Source organism: Siphateles boraxobius, unplaced genomic scaffold (genome assembly GCF_051911475.1).
Source record: "Siphateles boraxobius isolate OS27281-9 unplaced genomic scaffold, OSU_SipBor_1 56, whole genome shotgun sequence".
Classification (NCBI taxonomy): Eukaryota; Metazoa; Chordata; class Actinopteri; order Cypriniformes; family Leuciscidae; genus Siphateles; species Siphateles boraxobius.
In genome coordinates, this window is record NW_027509182.1 from 7,535,433 (window position 1) to 7,555,138 (window position 19,706).

At 38.8% G+C, this 19,706-nt stretch overlaps 3 protein-coding genes across 5 annotated transcripts; 2 read left to right on the forward strand and 1 right to left on the reverse strand.

Annotated features, from left to right (window-relative positions):
* Positions 1–76: 76 nt before the first annotated feature.
* On the forward strand, positions 77–7,477 carry rsph4a (radial spoke head component 4A). 2 transcript variants are annotated; one of them, XM_077206606.1, is made up of 7 exons: positions 77–340; positions 1,508–1,736; positions 2,080–2,385; positions 3,483–3,926; positions 4,728–4,869; positions 5,261–5,378; positions 5,489–7,477. In XM_077206606.1, exons 1-7 carry the CDS (start codon positions 240–242, stop codon positions 5,721–5,723), a joined length of 1,575 nt encoding a protein of 524 aa, XP_077062721.1. In that variant the 5' UTR covers positions 77–239; the 3' UTR covers positions 5,724–7,477. The 2 variants fall into 2 exon arrangements, with proteins under 2 accessions (XP_077062721.1, XP_077062722.1); XM_077206607.1 differs by lacking the exon at positions 77–340 and adding an exon at positions 1,359–1,431.
* Positions 6,140–14,003, reverse strand: napaa (N-ethylmaleimide-sensitive factor attachment protein, alpha a). The gene is made up of 11 exons (XM_077206608.1): positions 13,765–14,003; positions 12,868–12,947; positions 12,009–12,125; positions 11,858–11,904; positions 11,473–11,550; positions 10,927–10,982; positions 10,687–10,771; positions 10,502–10,606; positions 10,338–10,406; positions 9,015–9,065; positions 6,140–8,569 (listed from the first exon to the last, which is right to left on the reverse strand). Exons 1-11 carry the CDS (start codon positions 13,917–13,919, stop codon positions 8,468–8,470), a joined length of 945 nt encoding a protein of 314 aa, XP_077062723.1. The 5' UTR covers positions 13,920–14,003; the 3' UTR covers positions 6,140–8,467.
* On the forward strand, positions 13,002–18,996 carry zbed4l2 (zinc finger BED-type containing 4-like 2). 2 transcript variants are annotated; one of them, XM_077206597.1, is made up of 2 exons: positions 13,002–13,314; positions 15,556–18,996. In XM_077206597.1, exons 1-2 carry the CDS (start codon positions 13,056–13,058, stop codon positions 18,234–18,236), a joined length of 2,940 nt encoding a protein of 979 aa, XP_077062712.1. In that variant the 5' UTR covers positions 13,002–13,055; the 3' UTR covers positions 18,237–18,996. The 2 variants fall into 2 exon arrangements, with proteins under 2 accessions (XP_077062712.1, XP_077062713.1); XM_077206598.1 differs by lacking the exon at positions 13,002–13,314 and adding an exon at positions 14,188–14,441.
* Positions 18,997–19,706: the final 710 nt, after the last annotated feature.

Genomic DNA, 19,706 nt, shown 5'->3' on the forward strand with positions numbered 1-19,706 from the left:
GTCTGTCATGATTGTTCATTTTGATAGCATTCGGCCTATTATAGTAATGCTACTCGGCAACACGTTTGTTGTAGTTACACAGAAATTCCATGGCAACGGAATTGCTCTGCGGAAATGCGCTGATGTTTGTGTGCATGGAGATTTGCCTTAAAAAATAAGCGAATATCCGTGAAAAACGGATTGAGAAAAATATACCCTTTGTTTATAATTAGTCGCCGACAGTTTTAAGTTTTACTAAAATGGAGATGACCGAGGAAGCGTTGAACAATGAGCGACTGCAGGCGGCGGCTCGTTTTAAGACTTTCATGATGAAGAACAGCACTAAAACAAACTTCAATCTGTAAGTAACTTAAATGTTATATCACATTAGCTTTATTCAGTATTTCGCCTTTTTTAAGTTATTACAATTATTAATTTATTATAAAGCACCGTTATAACTTATATATTAACAGACGCGAAACAGAAAGCTGTAATTGGAAGACAACGAACATTTAGTTCAACACACATTTACACCGTTATTACCATAAAGTTATATCTATAAAAACTATATCCGTATATTTGATCTAGTGGGACATGTTGTCGACAACGAAAAATGCTGCCTATCACTGCCAACATTATATTCATGTGGTTTGAGGCTTTATTTGCCCTACCTTATGTTGGCTACATTATGTTAGCAGTTAATATATTTATTTAATTGAGCCGTCATTGTAACTTACAAAAATGCGGATATTTCTTATGTTTGGAGTTAGTTCACCCAAAAATAAAAAATTCTGTCACCCTCATGTCGTTCCAAACCTGAAGCCTGTCGTTCATCTTCGGAACACAAATGAAGATCTTTTTAATGAAATCTGAGAGCTTTCTGTCCCTCCATTGACAGCTACAACAAACCACTTTGACTCTTCAAAATGGTAATAAGTAAGTTAGATCGCAAAACGAATCCATGAATTGAGCGGATTAGTCAACATTTTCTGAAGAGACGATTTCTTTATAATGAACAGATTTAATTTATTCATATTCAAACATTGACAAGCAAACATAGACAGAAGCTCAACCGAACCTGCTTGATGCTCGAGAACAAACCTCATTGGTTCTCGCAGAAGCTCAAACGTGCTGCGTAACACGAGAATGAACCTTTGGTTCTCACATCAAGTGAACATGCTTGAGCTTCCTTTTAACACAACTGACGTGTGAGTTAATAAATATTTATATGTGAATAAAAGCCTAAATTCAATCTGTTCATCATATAAAGCGATCTTGTCTCTTCAGATAATTTGGACTAAACCGCTTGATTCATATGGGTTAGTTTGACAATCTGTTTATGAACTTTTTGAAGCGTTGAAGTTGCATGGCAGTCATTGGAAGGACAGAAAGCTCTTAGATTTCCAAAGATGAACAGAAGTCTTGTAGGTTTGGGTTTGAAACAACATGTGGGTGAGTTATTATGGACAGATTTTCACTATCCCTTTAAGTTGACAAAATATGTTCTAAATTGAACCTCTTTGTTCAGCTATGACCATCTTGTACGACTGTTAACCAAAGTTATGGATGAGCGTCCAGAGAATGCAGTCGATGTGATCGAGGACATGAGTCGCGAGCTGAAAAGTAGTATCCTTCAGGAGAAGCAGGACACCTTGCGTGACAATCCATCCTCATCCTCAGCTCTGTTGCTGGCTGAGCAGCAGAAGACACTCTTCAAACGTGCGGCAGGCGGGGAAGGTGATCACGAGGAAGAGCTGGTAAGTTTCTCTGCTGAGGAACCATATAATGCTTTTTAAACTGTTAAAACCTAACCTTTTTTGTTAAATGCTTTGCTTGAAAAGTGTAAATGTGCTGTCTATTAAATCAATGCAATTAGATTAGGTAAGTAGTTATCTAATGCAATCACATTCAGACATTGTGGAGTGTGATTTAAAGGGATAGTTTACCCAAAAATTTAAATTCTGTCATTACTCACCCTCATGTCGTTTCTAACCCATAAGACTTTGGTTAATCTTCAAAACAACCAATTGTGGTGGGTCCTATGAGCAGTTCAATACAGTACAACAGTTTCTGTAATACATTGTTCTCAATTGTTTTCAGGTGGATTCTCCTCTACCAAATGTTGCAGAACTGGCGTTCTTCTTTGAGCAAGCTGGTGTGGGTCTGGGGAAAGAGGAGATGCAGAGAATCTTTCTGGCTTTGAAACAACTTGTGGACACACAGTGTCTCCAGCGCTGTCGAATCTGGGGCAAGATCCTCGGCACACAGAGCAACTACCTGGTAGCTGAGGGGGAATTCAGAGAGGGTGAAGGGGAGGAGGAGGAGAGCACAGAACCATCAAATGAGGACGAGGAGAGAGAGGAAGAGTCACAGGAGGACAAGGATGAAGCAGACCTTGTAGAAGCTGTAAGTCACAAAACGGAAACTGAAGTAAATGAAACTGCTCTAAATATCGTACAGTCACATTTGTGAAATTTTGTAGGCAAAAAAGTCCATTGTTGACCAACAGAAAGCTGCCGGGTTTGAAAGTGACTTCTGCGTGAGCTTTAAACATCGCTACACTATTGACTATAGAAAATAATGGAAGATTGTTTCCAACACGGAATAAAAAAGGTAAAAAAAAATTCTTGCAATTGCGAGTTTACAGTATATTTTGCAATTTAGATTTTAGAACTCTCTATTGTGAGTTTAAATCTCACAATTCTGAGAAACTGAGTCAGAATTGCGAGTTATAAAGTCCGAATTGTGATATTTAAACTTGCATTTGTGAGGAAAAACATTCAGAATTGCAAGATAAGAAGTCACAATTATCTTTTTTATTTTATTTCCATGGCAGAAACAAGCTTCCATAGATAATGGTTTTGATTGTTCACCCAAAAATGAAAATTCTGTCATCAATTACTCACCCTCATGTCGTTCCGAATCCAAAACTGTAAGACTTTCGTTCATCTTCGGAACACAAACGAAGATCTTTTTGATGAAATCTGAGAGCTTTCTGTCCCTCTGTTGACAGCTACGCAACTACCATTTTGACGCTTCAAAAAGTTCATAAAGAGATTGTAAAACTGATCCATATGAATTGAGCGGTTTAGTCTAAATTTTCTGAAGAGACACAATTGCTTTATATGATGAACACATTGAATTTAGGCTTTTATTCTAATTCAAACATTGATCAGCGAACATAAACAGAAGCTCAACCAAACCTGCTTGACGCTCGAGAACAAACATCATTGGTTCTCGCAGAAGATCAAATGTGCTGCGTAACACGAGAATTAACCTCATTGGTTTTTACACATCAAGCGAACATGCTAGAAGTTCCGTTTACAATTGATGTGTGCGTTGATGAATGTTTACATGTGAATAAAAGCCTAAATTCAATCTGTTCATCATATAAAGCGATCTTGTCTCTTCAGAAAATTCTTAAGACTCCAGGTAAAGACAAGGCTGGAAACTTTAGAAATGTACATTCCAACTTGACAAAAATGATTGAACTCTACTTGCAGGCTGATCCACCCCCTAAATCAACTTACAAGCCACCTTCGCCAGTGCCAAAGGAAGAAAATCACACTGGCGTCAATAAATTCACTTATTTTGTGTGTCAAGAGCCCGGCATGCCGTGGGTCAGACTGCCGGTGGTCACCCCCGCTCAGATCACAGCAGCGCGGCAGATCCGCAGACTCTTCTCAGGCAGGCTTGATGCTCCTGTTGTAAGTTTCCCTCCCTTTCCTGGCAATGAGGCAAACTACCTGCGTGCCCAGATCGCACGGATCTCAGCCGGCACGCACGTCAGCCCTCTGGGATTCTACCAGTTTGGGGAGGATGAAGGAGAGGATGAAGGACTGCGAGACAGCTTTGAGGAGAATCCTAACTTTGAGGGCATTCATGTAAATGAGATGGCTGAGTCTCTGAATCTATGGGTCCATCATGTACAGCACATACTTACACAGGTAAGAAACGGACGCCCTGTTGGGAATTCATCCGCCCTAAAATGTCCATGGAAGTGGATATTGAGTACGTTTTTGGTAACACTTTGTTTCTGCAGTGTCCCTTTTACATATATTATTATGGTAATGTATAACATATCAATCATTGTGGTCCAAATGGTTTGGAAAAATAGAGAAATTTACCAGATTTGCCAAATTTGAAAGAATATAATAAATAAAATAAAATATAAACTTTCGTGGGCCATCAAACAATTCAATAAAACAACTCAATAAAACATGAACAGTATTTTCATTAAATTCATTCACTCTTCATGAAATCCCAGACGGACTCGATAATAGTGAGATCAGATCTCTGTGTGGATCATATTGTCTGATGTCCGACTTATTGTGCAAATATCTTTATACAAATTTCTCACTGGATAGTCCACCAAGAAAATTCTGTTATTATTTACTCACCCTTATATTGTTCCAAACCTGTATGCATTTCTTTCTTCTGTGGAACACCAATAAATATATTTTTAAGAATGTTGAAAACCAAACTGTTTCCACTGACATCCATTTTTCTCCATAAAATGGAAGTGAAAGGGAACCGAAACTTTCTTCAAAATATCCTCTTTAATTTTCCACAGAAGAAACAAAGTCATACAGGTTTTGGAACAACATGAGGGGGAGTAAATAATAACAGAATTTTTTTTTATGGGTTGATTGCCCATTAAATGGCAAAATGAATGCTTGGAAATGTTTTACGGTGAAAAATCAAACATACCTAAGACATTTGCACATTACTGTACATGTGAATGTTAGGGCCGCTGTGTTTGGGTAAACATAACTAAGAAGTCAGCGGATGACGTTGATGAAGAAGCCGAGGAGGAAGAGGAGGAAGAACCTGATGAGCCGGAGCCTGAGATTGGGCCTCCTCTTCTGACGCCTCTGTCTGAGGATGCAAGTCGGTCACACTGCATCACATTTACATACAATACCAGCCCGATCTCACGGCAATTCGTACGAATTTTACGAGGTGGCTAATTCGTACGAATTCATACGACCTCACTCGTACGAATTAGTACGATTTTTGCTAAATCGTACATATTTTACGAGTTGCCCAGTTCGTATGAATTTGTACGAATGACCTACCCCTGACCCCACCCCTAAACCTACCCATCACGTGGGTTCAGACAAATCGTACAAATTCGTACGAGTGAGGTCGGACGAATTAGCCACTTTTTAATCACTCGTACAAATTCGTATGAATTGGTCGTGAGATAGCGTTGACAAAACACCACCAGCACAGTTCATATGATCAGCTCTAATGCAGAAAATGCTCTGTCTGTCCACAGAGATCCATGACACCCCACCTTGGAGCTCCATGATCTCCTCTTACCTCATTCCTCAGTTTTCCATCGCTGTGCTGCGCTCCAACCTCTGGCCTGGAGCTTACGCTTATGCAAGTGGCAAGTAAGAACCTTACTTTTTAAAACTAAATACCTACTAACAGCCCATCTAACCATCTCTTTTAATCTGATGCTTTTCCTGCTGAATTAAAGCATTTTTCTGCTCCCTCTCAGGAATTTTGGAAACATATACATTGGTTGGGGGTTGAAATATATCGGAGAGGCCTACACCCCAATAATGCTTCCACCGCCCCACAGCGAATACCCCAGCGGACCTGAAATCACAGAGGCCCAGGACCCCAGTGTGGAGGAAGAGCAGGCTTTGCAAGCAGCCCTGGAGGAGCAGACGGCGGCCCTGGAAGAGACAGAGGATCTGGAAGATGAGGAGGATGATGATGATGATGGTTAAAATGGAGGTGTGACTCTGCAATGGATAAAAATAAAACTGGAATTTGGACCGATGTTTAACCCTTTGCAAACGATCACACCTGTGTGATTAGACCGTTCAGAGTATCATACAGACTATATAAATTGACAACGTGTTTTATTCATATCAGATACACATTGTCGTAGGTATTAGGCAACTATAGAATTTACTCAATTCTTCACCGGCCACTTACTTTCAAGTATTTCGGGAGAAGTGGATGAGTTGACGTGTTGTAAATCCGACAGATACGATTCTCTGAATTGTGGCGTTAACATGGCAACGCCCATGGCAACGTGTGAAAGGGTATTTAAGGTCAGATACTATGTGCAATTCATTAAGGAATCTAAACAGTGTCTTTGTATGTTTGTCTACATCAATGAAATAAGACTTTACAAGACTTGAGGGAATCATATAATTTATTTGCTTTTAAAATCAGTTTAACATGATGAATACACGCATGCTTCGACTGTTGTAACACCTCGCTCCGAACACTGTACTTTGTGTTACACTTCATTTTTTTGTTACATTAAGCTTATTCAGCCATGCTTTTATTCTCCATGCTTAAGTTCCTGTATTGGTACACAATTAGTCGCAAGCATCTATGTGTATGCAGATAAAATTGTCATCCAAAAAGCACACAACTCTTATCAACTTTATAGATAATACTGTTATAATTTCTAGTGCCTTTTAGGTAACAATCAATTTGATCCTATTTTCTGAGCAACTAAACTCAGCATGATATTAGCTTCATAAAAACAATGACAACTTCATGGCAAGCTGGTTCCTCAGGTACGACTTTTTTTTTTTAATCGTTAGACCATATTTCTCAATACTTAGGTCACTTTTTCAAAACCGTTCACAGTTCTCCTAAGCGACTTTCAGCTTTGCACAGCAGTTCATTTCACATTCAAAACACACTAAAACTACCAAAACTCTTCATCCATGTCTCAAATCAAGTCATTCTTCCATTACATCAGTACACAAACAGACTTTGTCACCCATGAAACAAAAACCTAAAAAAACACTAGCAACAGGTAGCATTACACAGTTTTCTTTTGTAAAATTTCTTTACAAAACAAGAATGACATCCCTCTACTGTTTCAATTCACGGCATGGTCCATGTTTACATTACAAAATTATTCCTAAATGGTCCCTTTTATACCGATGGTGAAATTGAAAAACCAAGGGCTGGTTCACACAGAAAGTGTTTAACTGTTGTGTTCGCGTCATTAGCGGCGTTCAAGTTAAAATAAGTTGAACTTTTAAAGTGCACGTTTTTTCGCTCCACTGACCTGCGTCTCACGTTTTTAACATCAAAAACACGTTCTGTGTGAACGGCCCCTAAACACCAATGTAGGTGTTCAGCTCTATCAAATTGTTTTGATATTTCATTTTTTAGATTCAGAATATATTTCAATGTGGTATTACTGTAAAAAAATGCAGCTAAGTGCAATCGTATTAATTTTTGTGTTTTTGTTTTTAGCTTGAGTTTTGAACTTAAGTTTAACAGTTTGGAAAGAGTATGTAAATGTGCAAACTGCATTTTGGCGGAGGTTGTGAGAAACGACTTTGTCATTTGAAAGTAGCCAAAGCAATGAGTCACAGTTTAGCCCAAATAGACTGCCTATGTGCTCACTGAGGGAAGAGTTCTGAAAAAGTGACCTAAGTACTGAAAAATGTGTCCTAATGGTTGTAAAAAAAAAAAAAAATGTAACTCACAATACATCATAAAGAAATTGCAGTTAGTCAACCAGTGCACCTTCAGACAGAGGATTAATACAACCTCACATCCTCCAGTCCTCCAAAATACTGCCATAAATAGCATGCAGATTCACTCTTCTGTGTGTAGGTACAAAAACATCTAGGTGGTCGTTTCAAACCTGTATGTATTTATTTCTTCTGCCGAACACAAAATAATATATTTTGAAGAATATTGGCAACCAGATAGTTAATGGACGCCATTGACTTCCATAGTACGGAGGGGGAAAAAATACTATGGAAGTCAATGGGGTCCATCAACTGTTTGGTTACCCATAATCTTTAAAATATCTTATTTTGTTTTCAGCAGAAGAAAGAAATTCATTCAGGGTTGGAACAACTTGAGGGTGAGTAAATGATGACAGAATTTTAATTCTCAGGTGAACTATCACCCAAGCATGTCCTCCATGGAGGAAAACAAGAAAATGGCAATTAGTGTTGTTTCAGCTGATCAGCTGTTTCAGATTCTAGCTGATCATAGTTACAGTATTTTGCACAATTTATAAATACTTAATTATAATCATTATAATCACTGATAATAATAATTGTAATCACTAATAAATTCTACTAAGTATTGTTGACACAAACAGAGCCTTGCGACTGGATCAATAAATAAACAAAAGTTAATTTACAACCATTAATAAAAGAACGATAAATAAAACAACTACTGAAGCTGCACACGCATGAATGATAATGTTAACATAAATAATCACATTTCTAATGAGTTACATTTACCACAAGGGAAATATGTGGTCAAAGCTTGTAACATAAATCCTACCCAGTATCATTCTAGAAGACTTCAAAGTGTTCTAGGGGATAAAAGTTATATTTCCTTTAAGACTGTAGGATTTGGGGGAAAAGAGCTCAAGACAAAATGTACGTGACCTTAATTTACACGCAAGTACACTGTGAAAAAGAGAGAGGAAGGACAGGAGAACGGGTGGTGCGCTTGGAATCATTACTTCACATTAGCGGAGGTCATTCTCATCGTCCTGAATGGTCTTCTTGATTCTTAGTAACATAGTGGTCTGCCACTGATCAAGCCTGGAGATGGATTCAAATTCCCTCACCTAATGAAAAATAATAATAATAATTGCAAAATATTGCGTAGAGTAAAGGCCCGTTCACAAGGACTATAACTATAAAGTTAATTCTAAAAACCATTCTAAATACAAAAGAATAGCAGTCCACACCACAAGTATAACGATAATGGCAGAGAGGAACCATATATCATTGGAATCACAGAACGATTTTTTTTTCCCATCTGATGAACAAAAAAAACAATAACAATGTAAATCAGAATCCATTCCGCTTTAAAGAGCTTGAGCATTTAAAGTGACAGACGCACAAAACTGCAGCACACTTAGAATGAACAGAATGATATCGTCTGGTGTGGATGCTAATTTAGTTATCGTTTTTGGTGTGAACGAGCCTTAATACATGAATGAACTACCACTGGTAAAATGTGTGCAGTGAATTATGTAAAACCTGAAACAATATACAAAGAGAACTTACTGCATCAACGTATGCATCAATATTCTGCTCTTCATATGCATCAAGAAGTTTCTGTTTAATGTGAAATGCAGAAACATTGTGATTATTTTGTATAAATCGTCACAAAATGTTCAAATACTTCCATTCAAAAGTTTGAGGTTGGTACATTTTTTTTGAAGAAGAAATACTTTACTAATACTTTTATTCAGCAAGGATGCTTTTTTCAACATTGATAATAATAAGAAATGTTTGTTGAGCAGCAAATCAGCATATTAGAATGATTTCTGAAGGATCATTGGAATAATGATGCTGAAAACTCAGCTTTGCCTCACAGGAATAAATTACATTTCTAAATAAATTAAAATAGAAAACCGTTATTTTAATTTGTAAAAATATTTCATAAAGATTTCACTGTATTTGTAATCAAAGCGATGTAGTCTTGGTAAGCCGAAGAGACTTCTTTTAAAAACATTTTAAAAACTCAACCCCAAACTTTTGAACGGTAGTGTTATATGTGTGTGTGTGTGTATATATATATATATATATATATAAAAAAATTAATAGAGATAATGGAAACCTAATAGATTTGAAGCTCCCACCTTCAATCTCAACTGATGTTGACCCAGAATCTGAGGCCCTGTTTACACCTGGTATTAAGATGCGTTTGGTTGATCGGATCACAAGTGGGCGACACTAAATACAGGTGTAAACGGGGTCTTAAGCGTTTTGAGCTTGTCCACTTTCAACCACTTCCAGAGGTAGTCGAAAACACATTCGACCGGATTGCTTTCGTAGTGTGAACGCTCATTTGGTCGAATGCGTTCCAACAGCCACAAAAGACCGTCCACTCTCCGCCTACTGATCTAATGTGTGAAGATTATGGGAAGCGCGCGAGCCAGACGGGATTTAAGCTTTGTCGGCTGGAGACCCAAGTTTGGTTTGAAGATGAAAAACGTACCAAGCACAATGTTCTCTCAGCATTCCTGATTTCTAACACACACTCAGTGTTTGGTGTGGTGTTACGACTGTCAGAGCAGAAACGAAAGCTGATGTAAATTGTCCAAGCTTATCTTTTCCATTGGATCGAAAAGATCTGAAAAAAACCCTACATTTTCCCGCCTATAGATCCTCCCCTCGGAGAAATCAGGACAGAAGTGGTTGAAAGTGGACAAAATAGACGGATTAAAACACCAGGTGTAAACGGGAATGTGTCTCCCTCGTCTACTTCTAATCTGATTGACCAAAACGCATCTTAATGCCAGGTGTAAACAGGCCCTGAGACACAGTTGAAGTCTATGGAAGAAACTAAGCAATTCAATTTGTTGGAAGAAAAAAAAAACTCACCTTGAGAAATCTGCACTCTCTAGCATCTGAGAAAGCTGGAAACAGTTCTTCATACTTCTGTACAGCCAGCTATTGAAGAGAACACAGATTAAATAATGATAAAGCAGAGATTTGCATTGTAAATCTCATTCTTCTTCAGACTGTGAACAGGTCAAATCAGTCACCTTGCAGTTGAGCATGTCCACACAGAAGTGACACAGCGCTGCTTTGAAGAAATGGTCTTTAGCACCATACTTCAACAGGGTAGTGTCCATGGAGTAAATCCCAATCTGAACAGATACAATATGCCACTCAACATGAAGGGTGAAGAAAACAAATGAACAGGTTTTCGACAGAAGATCACACAGACCTGCTCATATATTTCAATGGCTTTCGGGTACTGCTCCATCTGAGCCGCATGTGTCGCCACTTTGACAAGACACTTGTTGGCTGCACTACAGAGAGAGAGAGTACAAGAGATTTTAGTATGATAACATTAAATGCAATCATTTAATTACAACACAACTTCTTTGCTCAGACCTAATTTGTTCTACAACACTTCTGATAAATTTGAAACATATAAAAGCATACAAAGACTATAGTATAGTACCTGGTGGATGACTCCCCTTTGAAATAATCGGCTGCCTGTTCATAATGAACAATGGCCTGTACACATAAATAAGTATTTTGGGACCAAATAATAACAAATGAATGAACACCACTTTTCTTTCATAAGAGGCTCTCTATAACTTGATAGGTTCAGTATGGATCATCTGATGCATTAGAAAAATACACTACCATTCCAAAGTTGACATTTTTACAATAACTATTTTTGATTTTTATATATATCAAAAAGTAGCCTAATTTATTCCTGTGATGGCAAAGCTGAATTTTAAGCATCATTACTCTAGACTTCAGTGTCACACAATCTTTCAGAAATTATTCAATGTTGATTTGCTGCTGAAGAAATATCTTTTATTAATACTGTTGAGAAAAGTTGCTCTGCTGCAAGTTTTAAAAAAACAGCATCCTTGCTGAATTAAAACCCACAAAATTGTAGTGTATTTCTATGCTTTTGACATACTGTCCATTTTCATCTGAACCACTTACTGATAAATGTGCACCTTTCCATAAAAAATGATCACTTCCAACTTACTTTGTCTATGTCCAATAACTCAGATTCATAGATTTCTGCAATAGATGTGTGGTGTTTTGCTGCAATGTTGAAACGCCCCTGTGGACACATATGAGAATTTCTAAGGAATATGCAGAGAAGTGTATCACTATAAACAAAACAAAAACAAGCACTTATATTACATATACAATGTTGAATTGTGGTGGAACAATTAATATGGATTATACAATCTCTTTATGAACTTTTTTAATCGTCAAAGTGGTAGTTGCGTAGCTGTCAATGAAGGGACAGAAATCTCTCAGATTTCACCAAAATTAACTGAAGTCTCACAGGTTTGTAACAACATGAGGGTGAGTAAATGATAACAGAACTTTCATTTTTGGGTGAATAATATAATTTTTCTCACCATATCTGTGTAGATATCAATGGCCTGACAGAAACAGTTTACTGCCTCTGTGTAGAGAAGTTGTAGGAGAGCCATAATACAAATTAAACTCCTTTTGAAATAGAAAAAATATTATATTGTTCAGTCTTTAAAAGTAACAATGAGAGCTGACCTTGAGGATCTGATTTTTTGAATGCATTGCCAGCATCAAGAAAGTTAACGGCCGCGTCGTGCTTGCTCTCCACCTGCAAATGGAGTTGTGCAGCTTTGCAGAAGGCATCTCCAGCGGCTTAAATAAAGATGAAAACAATAACAATAAAACTGCCATGTGCTTATTGAACACCTCAAAGGGATAGTTCAGCCAAAACTTCTTAAGTTCATTAATTACTCGACCCTATGTCGTTCCAAATCCGTAAGACCTTCGTTCATCTTCAGAACACAAATGAAGATTTTTTTGATTAAATCTTGAGAGCTTTCTGTCCCTCCATTGACAGCTACGCAACGCAACTACCATTTAACGCTTCAAAAAGTTCATAAAAAGACTAATCCATATGACTATGCCAATTTAGTGGTTTAGTCCAAAATCTCTGAATGATGAACAGATTTAATTTAGGTTTAGATTTAATTTAAACATTGACCAGCGAACATAAACAGAAGCTCAAACATGCTGCGCAGAGAATGAATCTCATTGGTTCTCGCACGTCAAGCAAACATGCTTGAGCTTCTGTTTACCACAACTGATGCAGGTTGATCAAAGTTTAAATGAGAATGAAACTCTTTATATCTATAAAACTATTAAAAGGTTCATCTCTTTATGAACCTTTTGAAGTGTTAAAGTGTCAGTTGCGTAGCTGTCAATGGAGGGACAGAAAGCTCTCAGATTTCATCAAAAAAAGATCTTCATCTGAGTTCCGAAGATGAACGAAAGTCTAATTGGTTTGGAACGACATGAGTGTGAGTAATGACAGAATGTAATTTTGGTGTGAACTATCCCTTTAATACAGTGGTGCTAAAGTTGCTGTGTATCATACCACTCCAGTTCTTAGCCATCTTGAACATGTTGGCAGCTCTCACGTACAAGTCACAGGCCTCCTCGACCTTGGAGGAACTCCTACAGTACAATGAACAAAAGCGAGAGGGGAGATTCACTCAAACCATTAGGCGGCGCTATTAACATCTGTCGTCCCCTGCACTCATACAACGTGTTTTCAGACCTGATATGGCCAACATGAAGCAAGAGGACCCAGAAATCAGTGTGAAAACACAGGCCCGATATTGCTCAATAGCCTGGAAGTACTACATTAAAAATGAGAGCAATGCCACTGTTTACTGCAGGCTGTGTAAGACGGACTTTAAGTTCTCCTCAAATACAGCTAACATGATAAAACACCTCAGAGTGAAACATCGACTGAACATCCCCGCAGTAGCCAGCGGCGGAGAGAGACTGTGCGCGGAAGGGCCAGGCGAAGGCAGCATGGGTGAGTTTCAAAAAAGTATTAAATCAGGCCAAAACAAACAACATCACTTAGCGTGCCTTGGGTTTAAATAGAGTATGAATGAAAGCGAAAAGGAAACGCTTCATTCCGTGCTCACGACTCTTATTTATTATGACGCTTAATGCGTGCAGTGCCGCCAGTGCGATGCTACTTGGCTAGCTGACCGAATCACTTATGTGCAAAATCTGCGGATAGCTATAGTAGATTTATGACAGCTCAATGCGAACAACGTTATATTCAAATAATCACATTTCGAAAGTATTGCTTTTTAATCTAAATTAATAACAATGATCGATATCAATATTGTTGCAAATGGATGCTAATTAATACCAATCACTTAAGTTAGATTTTAAGAAAGATTCGCAATTTCAATACTGCAGAGATGCAAAAAAATAAATAAAATAAATAAATAAACATTATTAATAGATTTACCCGAAAAACGTTCCTAGCAGCGAATGCGACGTTTTCATTTTCTTGTCTGCCTCAGCCATAATGGCCAAGGCTTCCTTTTCTTTTCCAGAATAATCCATTTTGTCAGATAAGGTTTGAACTGGACTGTATGGAATGATATCCAAGCTATATCTCATTCACGTCGCCTAGAATGAAGTTATTTGTTTTATTGACACATCATGCGGAAATCGGAAGTAAACTCAACTTTAGGGACTGTCGGTAAATAGTTGTTTTCAAAATAACAGTCGACAGTGCTGTGGTATTAACTCGTCACTTTTTTGTACATATACGTTATTAATTAATTTAAACAATTAAACGTTTGCTACACGAATAGTGTCGCGTAGCTAAGCCTGAATGATGGACATTGTTCGCTTTTCTTGGCTGCGAACAACTTACCCTTGTAACGTTACCCTAACGGGCATCGTGCTAAACACATCCAGTGTGTAGGTCGCAAACGCGCGGAGGTTGTGTGCAGGGATTCTGAGATTTTAAAAATATATATTACTAATACGATATTATTTATTTTCAGATAGGAAAATAAGGTGTACAAGTTATTGTCGCTTAATCGTGTACTGTTTAATGGAGGTAACACATGCAGGAAGTGGATGAAACCATAATGGCCCTTTACACGCCCGGAAGAACATCCAGTGACGTTTGATGTAAATAATAGCGGAATTGTTTCATTAGTATCATGTTGCATGGTTATTGTTCTTTGCCTAAATACTCTTGTGACGAGCAAAGTAGGCTGTGACTGACGTGGAGTCATTATCATAATACAAACCTTATAATTCATTCTAAATGTTTCCGCGAGATACAAAAATGTTTTTGAATTAATTTGAAGCAGAGACGGCAGTGTCTTGCTGTGTAACATGCTATATTCATCTACAGTTATTTCTCAACATTTTTCTGTTAATTATTATATAAACATTTTTATGAAATACATTTTTATTAGTGACTACTACATGGATTATATAATTGTAGTTTTAAGGACTTTTTAATATGAAGTCTCTGAGTCTGGTGAAAACCTAAAACCACATTCTCTTATACAAATATGTGTCCTTTTATAGTTTTTCACAGTGCTGCAGTTGGGTTATGCGACAGTAAAACGTTCTACAACCAGCCACATCTGAGATTAAAAAAATAATGGAACCAAGATGTGATGGGTAGTGTGGAATTAAAATCAAACTGCAACACGAAAGCTATATTGTAGATGCAAAAACCTCTTAATTTTATATAACCAAATGCAAATATTTTGTTCTGGAAACAGTGTAGAATAGGTTTTGAGCAGCCACACACATTTTTACAGTGACCATAAAATCAGATTAAACTCCAATGTTTGTATAATGATTTAGCTAGCTAGAAACTCTTTTTAATGGCCACACAAGACTCTCTCTTTCTCACACACACATGGTTACAAGAACTGATTCATGCACAGTGATTTGGTGAGCTGAGACGCTATGAGAAAATATATTTTTTTTAAACTACAAGTGAATAATGTCATAGCATTAAGCAAAGGGTCAGAAATTAAACAAATACACACAGTGCTGATTCTTTAGTTTTACGTGAATTGTGTTTACCCGCAGAAAACATCACATATTAACCTTGACTTACCTTTTTTGGTTACAAAAAACCTTGACATCACATTAAGGATTTAGGATTGACGTTTTACCATAATTTTTTTTAGTGTCAATTTCAAGTGTAATTGTGCTATATTCCTGTGTAATCCTGTTTTACTCATTTAAGATTGTAATTTTGTTTTATTCTTCACAACAGACATGGATCTCCCACCACAAAGGCATCCTGAAATCCTCAGCGGTCAAAATCTTCGAAGGAGAATGCAGCGTTTTTTGCCATTTTCGGATCGCCGCACATCGAAAGTGTGGAACCACTACACTCAGCTAAGTCTGCATCGTGTGGAGTGCAACCATTGTAAGAGACAGCTTTCCTTTCACAACAGCACTACTTCCATGAGAGAACACTTAGGACGCAAACACAGCATTCGGGAAGGAGCGGTACCCCCTCACAACACAGCAGGTATCCCCACCCCTGCAGCATTACATTCTCACATTCAGACCGCCTTACAAGCTAACAGATACAACACCGCAGGCAATGCTGCGTTTCAACCAGCTCTACCTGTTGCTATTAAAGAGGAGCAGGTAGAAGTACTGACAGCTGAGATGGGAGAGACCAAACCTGCTCGGACCACATACGCCCCTGACTGTGCGGCCGGAAGCGGTGCTTCGAATTCAAATGCCATTGTCCACCAAGATACAGATGTGGGCTGCCTAATGTATAATTTTCCTGCGGGGGAGATGAGCAGCACTGCTGGAGGCAGTAGCATCCGCACCGGCACAAAAGCCTGCAGCAACAAACGAGCTGAGGTTTTGACAGATCTTATCTTGGAGATGGTCTTCAGAGACCTTCAGCCATTGTCTGTGGTGGAAGAGAGGGGGTTCAAGCTCTTACTGAGTTGCCTAGAGCCTAACTACCCAGTGCCGTCTCCATCTCTGCTTGGCAGTCTACTTTGGCATCGTTACCACATCCTCAAGCAATGCCTTCAGGAGCATCTTCAGACAAGTCTAGCTTCTCACTGTCTAACCCTCTGCACCGAATACTGGGAATCTGTAGATGGATGTGGGGTTGGAGGGGACGGTCAGTACTACCTTACAGTCAGTGCGCATTTTGTCGACCCTCACTGGCGCCTGGCACGCTGCGTGCTCGAGACCCGACCGATAGCAGAATTCAAAGGAAACCTATCAGAGAGAGGGCAAGTGAGCTTTGCAGACACCCTGAAAGGAGTCCTCACCGAGTTCCAGCTTCCAGAGGACTTTGTTTTCTGTGTTGTGCATGACACCCCAAGTGGATCCGAGTCTGGTGGGCAGGAGAATATGACCATCGATCCAGAATATCAGCAAGAATTTGCTGGAGCCAGTCATCCTCCCCCCAGTAATCTTCCGGAGGGATGGTCACCTCTGCGTTGTGCAGGACAGGCCCTGAAACTATGTGTCCAGGAGGGACTTTGCGTGGAGACTGTGAGACAAGCTCTGGCAGACGCTCGCACCATCGTCCTACACTTCCAGCAGGATGTGAGCGCTTCGACAGCACTGAGCCAGAAAGCTGAGGCTGTTAATAAAGAGTCTGTAACCCTGGTCTTGAACGACCCAGGGCGCTGGACCACGGCCATTGAGATGTGCGAGAGCCTGCTGGAGCTCAAGTGGGTAATAAGCTCCGTCTTAGAAGAGCAAAAAGTTGCAACAAATCTGGCAGATCACCAGTGGCGCCTTATACATGAACTAGTCCCTGTGCTCAAAACGGTTCGCATTGCGGCATCATTTTTGAGTGAGGACATCAATGGACCCATTTCAGCCCTGATGCCATGCCTCCAAGGAGTGTCCAGGCTCCTGGGACAGAAAATTGTGGAGTGTACCTGTCCAGTGGTGAGGGGAGTTATGGAGAGAATTCGTGCTGGTATGGACAAACGCTGGAGTCTGAGTGATGAAGATGCTCTTCTGGACTGCCATGCCGTACTGTCCTCATTTCTGGACCCACGTTTTAAAGAGTTGCGGTTTCTCAGCCCACATGCCCGTAGCAAGCTTCATGACAAGGTAAAAGAGCTGCTATCCGTTCAGGCTTTCACAAGGGGCAAAGGAATGAATGGAGAGAGAAGACAAAGCGTGCAAATGGAAGAGACTGTCGATGACCGGGAAGAACCTGTAGATTTTGTATTGGATGATCCTTTGATACTGCCTGTAATGGCTTCTCTGGATTCTCCTGAATCATGCGGCTCAGCGGAGGAAGGTGACAGCGTTGAGCTACACCCAAGCGAGCCCTTAGTTGCCATATCATCTCCAGAACAGGTCAATGAAAATGCACTTGAGGTTGTTAAATCACCTTTCAAGAACGCCAATGAACGTAAAAGACGTTCTAGTGGGACCAGTTTGACCTCGCCGCTGAGGGGAGATTTACAGCACACGCCTCGAACACGAATAAGTCCTCTACCACAGAGCATGTACGATATTCTTCTAGGAGAGGACCCTACTGAGAGAATGCCCGAAATTCACCAGCAGCTGGAGAATTATATAGCTGAGCCGCTCTGCAGGCGCAGCCTCTCGCCTCTGCAATGGTGGCGCAATAAGGAGCATCGCTTTCCTTCGGTGGCCAGACTGGCACGAAAATACCTGTCCATACCAGCAACTGCTGTTTCCGCCGATCGGACCTTTGCCCCTAGGGAGTCTCCAGTGACCCAAAGAAGGGCCACATTGGGATCTAAACACCTTGATCATATTTTGTTTCTCCATCAGAACACTGATTACGTAGATCAGCTGAAAGGTGGAGCCTCTGTACGCGAAATTGACCAGTGGAACAATGTCAGTGGAAACCAAAGCAGAGAAAGTCTTTACCAGACTCTAGTGTCTTATGAAAGTAAGGTTCGTGGGCCCGAGGAAGAGTCATGATCACGGTTTATTTTTTGGTTACATTTTTGAACAGTTCTGTCACGTCCCACAATAAGCTCCTTTAATTACAAGGTTATCTGATGACTTTCATCATCAATGGGTTCTAGACTCTAGGATTACTGTTAGAGATGAATACAGTTATACTGCTATGTAAATGAGTTTTTAAATAACACATTCCTTGTACATGGAATTTGTGACATTATCGTTTAATATCGTCTTTGGTCTCTAAGAGGTCTGATGGTTTGTGTAGTTAATGTCTTGTGACTAATATAGATTCTGTTATACTAAATCTGTTTTACTACATTCTTAGTCTCTAATGAATTACGCAATATGAGCATGAGCAATCAAGCTGCTGTTCTGAATATTAGCTGGGCTGCGCTTTGGCCATAGGTCATCACAGTCACGCAGATATCAGGATTTTTTACTGAACTGTTCACATACTTTGTTTAGGAACACCGCAAATCAAATTTGGTTAATTCCAGGCCAGGAAGTAACTGTTGTATTTGTTTAAATGTGGTTTGTTATTTCAAATTATGAATATACTGTTACTTCAATATTATTGTCACTTTACAGTGTTGCAAGCATTACTTACATGCATTATCAAAATCATGCATGCATTTCAACATGATCACTTCCTCCTTTATATAATGGAGGATTGGATATGTACATGAGGTATTAGTAATCTTTTTCATACTTTGCAACTTTAGAATTTACAGTGTATTCTATTGGTAGCATGATCAGATTAAAGTGTTGAATGAAATATTCTGTAGTCTGGGAATTGCAGATGGAAAAGGCTGTGTTTTCATTTCTTGTTTATTTGAGCAAGTTTAACATAACTATAGTAAAACATTTGTTCAATTAGAACAGCACATAAAGGAGAACCTGGACAACCAAACACCTTATAGTAATATAAACAGTAAACGTGTTATACATTGACCTCATCAGCTGTTTTTAATGACATATGATGGTAAAAATGCAATTTAATAACGTTATTATAGGTCACATGGATTGAAGATAACATAAAATGGGAAAGGGGAAAATTTGTTGACTTGTAAAACTATGTAGATTTGTAATGAATTGGTAGGATTTTAAAGTTTTGTTGCACATTACTATCATTTAAATATACCACTATTTTACTGCAAAAAAAGTGATAGGAATATGAATTGATACATAAATCTGAACTGAGAAAAAAATATTGATCCCAAACGTAAAACCATCATTAACAGTTAAACATGGAAAAATTAAACCTTTTTTGTATGAAACCCTGTCATACTACAGTAACTAGTCTGGAACATTTTAAGAACTTCAAATATTAACTTTTGTGCATTGTGCACAGAACAAATAAACAGTTGTAAATTCACTTCAAGTTGGCTACTCTTTTGATGAGAACAATTACAATTATGCCTAATTTCAGGGTCCATATTAATCTCTGGACAGTGAGTTGTATATTTACTGTAGTCTAAAACACAA